General features: G+C 45.8%; 1 protein-coding gene across 1 annotated transcript in view; it reads right to left on the reverse strand.

The window, feature by feature from the left end:
- CHI3L1 (chitinase 3 like 1) overlaps positions 1 to 5,783 on the reverse strand; it is a 93,879-nt gene extending 88,096 nt beyond the window's left edge. Inside the window, 1 exon segment of the mRNA XM_066252735.1 lies at positions 5,697 to 5,783. Coding sequence (XP_066108832.1) covers positions 5,697 to 5,783 — 87 coding nt within the window.
- Between the last annotated feature and the right edge of the window lie 217 nt (positions 5,784 to 6,000).

The following is a 6,000-nucleotide window of genomic DNA, read 5'->3' on the forward strand; positions in this document are numbered from 1 at the left end:
AAAAGGAAGAGAAAAAAACAAAATAAAACAAAACAAAAAAAAAAACAAAAGAGGAGAGAGTGAGAGTTAAGTGTTTTGGAGTATAACCTTAAAGGAGGGTGAGGATGAAGAAGAGAAATAAAATGTAACACTCATGGGTAGTGTAGTTCAAGAAAAGGGAAGCATAAGATGGGCAGAGAATAGAAGGACCGAGGTGGAGGAAATAGAAATAATAATAATAAAAGCAATAAGATAGAAGAAACAAACAACAACAACAAAAAAATTAGTGGAACAAGTTGTAAAGTCTGTGGATTTTTCTTGATTTTGAGAGGTTAACTTCTTCCTTTTTCTTTTCTCTCCCTCTTCCTGGTCGGTGACTCTGTACCCCAGGCTCTGCCCCTGTGTCACACTTAGGTAGGGATTTGCAGTTGATGGGATTCTATGGCAATGTCATATAATTGGCTTTAGTCTTGCTGGTAGTCAAGGCTTGTTGGCGTTTGCAGGGTCCAACGATGAGAGAGTTTGCTTTCCTGGAGTCTCTCTCCTAGTCCCCCCTTCCTGAATTAGCAGCCTGGTGATCCAGCTATAAGGCTGCTACTGCTTCTGCCTGGGGAGTAAGAGGCTCAAAGAGCTGGGCAATCCCCACTCTATCCCCACTCAGCGCAAGGCTTTGGGAAAGGCTCTGGCAGTCAGAGCCTCCAGTGTAATCAGGCGGGGGTGGGAGTCAATTGTTGTCAAGGTGACTGTTTAGCGCCTAGCATTCAGTTGGACCACTCAACCCAGGCTTTCCACACTTTGTAGCCTGTTTTGGCTGGGAAGAAGAGGCACTAGTCTCTGCTTGCGACTAGTGTAGTATAGATCTTATTATCTGCCAAGTCCCTCTTGTTAGCGTTTATCCCTGAATATGGAGGCTCTATCAATCAGAAGTTGCCCCCGCCCCTTTAGCGAGAGGCACTAAAAAATATCACGCCTCTTGTCTTGGATCGCTGAACTGAGAGAGATCTTATCAATTAGAACCTGTGGGTGCGCAGATTTCATGGGTTAAGCTAATTTCAGTGATTGGGTCCACAGCTGTGCTCCCGAAGGTATTTCAGGCTGCCTGAGCGCCCCTCCCCCAACGCTTGATTGTTAGCTTGAATGGCTGGGTGAGGTGCCCTGCCCACGGAGAGAATCTCCCAAGTAGGGAAGACCGCCCTGGCACCTCTCCCGCTCGCCCCGCTGCTGGCAGCTGGGGCGCACTGGGTGCAGGATAATGGGGCACCCTGGGTGTGCGGACCAGTAGGGTGCTCTGGGCGCGTGGAATGCCCAGGGCATGCGCGCGAATGGGGTGCTCCGGGCACCGGTGGCTGGGGACTCTCACTCGCAGTGCACGGGCCGCTGGGAACGTTAGCGGTGCTTGCTCTGCAACCGGACCGGGCGCGCGCCGGCGGCTGCTCGCAGCTCCCGAGTGTGGGCTGACTCACCATAGGCGCACTCCCTCCGCGGTTTGAATGAACGTCCCTGCGGTAGCTTCCTCTACACCTTCGTTTCTCAGATTCAAGTGATAACAGTCCTTTCGCTTTCAGTTTGTGTGGAACTCCGGAATGCTCCGAGGATAAATTTTTCTGTTTCTAGTTGATAAATTTGTTGTGATTTTGGGGAGATCTGTCGGACTCGCTGCTCACGGCGCCATTTCCGTGACGTCACTCAGGACCGTTTTAAGTATAAAAAATGATATACTGAAAGGTAGTTTATTATTTCATGCATTTAATAGTTAAATAAGAACAGTAAAAGAGGTATACAAAACTAGATTATAAGAAAGAGTTTTAAAATATTAATGAAAAATATTAAATAATACCTGACAAAAAACAACAAAACTGTTATTTAGGGTATTTCCACATTGCTTCTTGATTGGCATCCTCACTTGCAATTTTTTTCACCTCTGGACAGAATAAACGTTATTACTACAGGCGCTTAGAATACACTGTTGTGCAGCATATTCTAAAAGAGTAAGGAATATAGATTTGTGATTTCCACATTGGGTGGCTGCTCTGGCACCCACCTTGGGAGAACCCTGATAACAAGTGCCATTTTAACAACCAGTTCACAGAACTCAACAAAAAATTAGGTATCAGTTTTGCTGAACCGGTGTGAACCGGCTGAATCCCAAAGGACGTCAATATTTAAGTCTTAACAAAGGGAAAAGGGCATGAAAATGAGACTGGCCAGAAAGGAGGGGCCCAGAGCGAAGGGACGAGCTCCTGAAGAAGGGCCAGGCAAGGAGGGCGCTGGGTTGCAGAGACCTCTCACCCCATGGGTGTCCCCTGGGGTTGGCACCATCTCAACAGACAGGTGTCAGCACAGTGGTGAGGGGAGGAAGCTGGGTCCAGGGAGACCATCTTTTTAGAACCTAGCAGGTCAACTGTGAGGGACCAGCGACAATGCTAAAAGAAGAAGTTGAGCCCTGGTGAGTTTAGAAGATGAAGGAGTTGATCATATCGCACTGCAGAGAGGAGGGAGGAAAATGGTGTGTCTCCTTGAAGCCAGGTCCTGGTGCATCCCATAGAGAATCCCCTGGACAGTCTCACTCTTCTCAGGACCCAGCATTGCGGGGAACCAGATGAGTACCTTCTCAGGCTTGTTGGCCTGCCCTGCCACCTCCCATGACCTCTCCACCCACCTCACTGGACAGGACCGAGCCACACACGACTTGCCTTCAAGGCCCCAGAGCTAAAGAAGGAATCATAGAATTGCACAGAGCAAAGACAGCCCAGAGAGGTTTAGCGATACAGTTTAGGTCACACACCTATCTGGAGGTCAGTTCCAGACTAGAATACAGGTCTTCAGACTAAATCCTGTGCCGTTGCCATGGATCATGCATTTGCTGCATGTGGTTCAGTTGCCTGACTTGGGAAGAGAGTGACTTTTCCCCCCAGCAGAGCTCTGCTGGTAATAAACATATAAAGTAAGGCATGTCAGTGGGCTCTGTCCTTCCATCTAGAGGTGCCATTCAGGTACCAAGGGAAGTCTATCTCTCCCTCTTCTCCCTTCCTCCCTCCTTCCCCCCCACCTCTCAGAAAGGCACAGTGGCTCTGGGAAAGTGTCCCAGGCAGGCGTCAGTAGCAAGCACAGCTGCAGAGCCACAAGGCCTTCACACTGGTACTTGGCAGACGGCCTTGGCTCTCAGTAGAATGGTGCTTTGTTACCGCAAATGAGCCAGTGCACTGAAGTGAGCTGGCACCGAGGCCCTAGGCACTCCTGCCAACCAGGTCACTTGCCCCTATACCTCTTAAGCCCTGGTCCTCAGTGCACCGCATGGCTCTGCATTGGACAGGGGAGGAGGAGCCGGGACAGGCTCCCCAATTCAGATAAAGGTGCCCTTGGACCTGGGGCTCCCTCCTGATAATGTCCCTGGGGTTTGGTCCAAGGACCTATGGGAAAGATATCCAGTCTTGCTGGGGTACAGCCCCGGGGAGGATTCAGGGGTCCCACAGGAGGAGACGGCGTCGGCGAAATCAAGTGAGAGAGCCGAATTCTTTTCTTTCTTTTTATTCTCTAGTTAGCGTTTACTGCCAGGCATCTCTACCAAATGCTAGTACAGCTCCTTTTTTATACGCACACACCAAGTTACAATTACATGGTATTAATCATTGCTTTTGTTTCACTATGTTTACATGTTTCCAGATAACAGTTAATTTATATTTATAAACTACAAATCAGGTGGCAAATCATTCAAAGTACAATTAAAAAATAACTTGAATAGCGATAACATCGGTAAAAGCTTTTAAAGGATTAGTACTAACTAATAACTCAACTTTACTGTTGTTGTGAGTCAAGGGGCAGAGAGAGATTAACAGACAAAATTATTAAGGACTAGCAAAGGACCACCGCTTGATTAGGCAAATGGCCTTGAGTTCATGCAGTGTCCTAATTTTTCTAACAAGACTTCAAAAGGCTTGCTTATTAAGAAATTGTCATAACATCAAGAGTAACTTTTGCTTAAAGATATATAGAGTGCACCTGCAAGATAGCTTAGTAGCAACATAATATCAGAAGGCATTAATTGCTATTGCTTCTATGGATTCTTCCATATTCCTCTTTATTATCTGAACGAAAAACCTTGGGAAAGTATATAAATCTCATGAGAATGTCTCACTGAGAAAGCCCAGCAACTGCCTTCAGTCATAAAACAATTCTCTTAGCAAAACATTCTTTTCTTGCTGACTGCACTCCCATCCCAAGCCATGCAACGGGCCATTCCATTACACTTTATCTAAGATTCTAATGTCTAGTTAAACTTTATTTATTTATTATATTCACACACTAGTAAATTGTAACTATATTCTTCTTAGAGTGTTCCACTATTTGCAGATCAAATAAGCAAAAAAGAAAGGAAAGTTTCTCTACTCTATCACATGAAAAGGCTAGGGAGGAAAAATGATGAATTAAGTGAAGGCCAAAAGGTGCTCTGTGCACAGCCACTGCCTTCTACCCATTCACAAGTCACAATCTATTCTTTCTACATGATTAAGAAGAAATTCTCCTACAAACTTAACCCTTTACGAGGGATATCATAGCCAGCCTCTTATGTTTATGAGCCCAGTTCAAGGGGTTTACAGGCTTTTCTGTGGAACTTACACCTTCTGTCTCATTTCCAAAGAAATTACTATGAATCTACAGGGAAAGCACGGTACTATTATTCCTGTGCCATAAATAATAGCACACACCCAGAAAAGGGGGGAATATAAGGCCAGATTAATTCAAAAGATTAAAGGGGGGAGTATCGTTGTGCCTTTCCTTGCGGTGACTTTGTCAACCCGCAGCTGTTGGTCTTTACTGTGGTGACTCTATCTTCTTTTGCTATGACTTTGTCAACCAGCAGTTGTAAATCTTCTTCTGCTGTGACCTAGTTAGCCAGCATTAGTGAATCGGCTCCCGACACAGTCTTAGGTTTGGTGCAGGCTCTTTAGATGTGACCACAGGGCTGTGATTGATGTCAGGCCTGGGACAGCCCCATGTGGAGAGATAGGGAAGGAGGGCCATCTTTGCTGGCTGCGGGGGTGGGACAGGAGGAGTGGCTACTCCCTGTCCACAAGCTGCCCCTGTTCTAGCTCAAGGCCCACTGAAGCCTTCATTCAGAGAATCCCTTCATATCTTTCCTTTATTGAGGACTTATAATGTTACAATGTATCAAACACTGCGCCTTCACACACAAATTTCAATGTATTGGGTTGGGGAATAAGTACGTAGTGTTTTTATATTTTCTTTTATTTTACAACGATTTGTTTGCTGTTTGGCAAAGGGTAAGTATTCATTTGATAAAACTCTTTCTGATCTACAAAACTATGTTAATTGTATTTTTGAGTTATTTAATTTTTTATTAGTTTTGAGGCTTAGAAATGGAATACCCAGGAGGCAAAAATCAACATTTTCGACACCTGCTCTTCTTTGCTTTTCATTGAGGTCAAAAATTGCTGAAGCAGCCCGGGACATTTGCGACGTGTATGGAGAAGGTGTCATAGGCGAGTCTCTACAGCATGGAAATGGTTTGCAAAGTTCAAAAATGGTGACTTTGACGTCGGTGACACGTCCCGCAGCGGAAGGCCTTCTGAATTCGATGAAGAACGTCTCAAATCACTTTTGAAGGAGAACGGTCGCCAAACCAGTCGTGAATTGGTGGAAAAAATGAACTGCGATCATAAAACGATTCTCAATCACCTTCATTCAGTGGGATTTACCGAAAAATTCACGACAATGCCAGGCCCCATGTTGCACAAGTCGTCAAAGCCGCACTCCAAGAGCTCGAATGGGAGGTCCTTCAGCATCCGCCGTATTCTCCGGACCTTGCACCGACCGATTACCATCTTTTTCGCTCCCTGTCAAACCATATGAAGGGCGTTACCTTCGATAACAAACAGGTCCTTAAAAACTGGCTCAACAACTTCTTTGACACCAGACCAGGCAATTTTTGGCAGAACGGCATCAACAAATTGGTCGAGAGGTGGGAAGAGGTTGTAAACAGCAACGGCGAATATATAATTG

The sequence above is a fragment of the Saccopteryx bilineata genome, chromosome 1, assembly GCF_036850765.1.
Source record: "Saccopteryx bilineata isolate mSacBil1 chromosome 1, mSacBil1_pri_phased_curated, whole genome shotgun sequence".
Lineage (NCBI taxonomy): Eukaryota > Metazoa > Chordata > Mammalia > Chiroptera > Emballonuridae > Saccopteryx > Saccopteryx bilineata.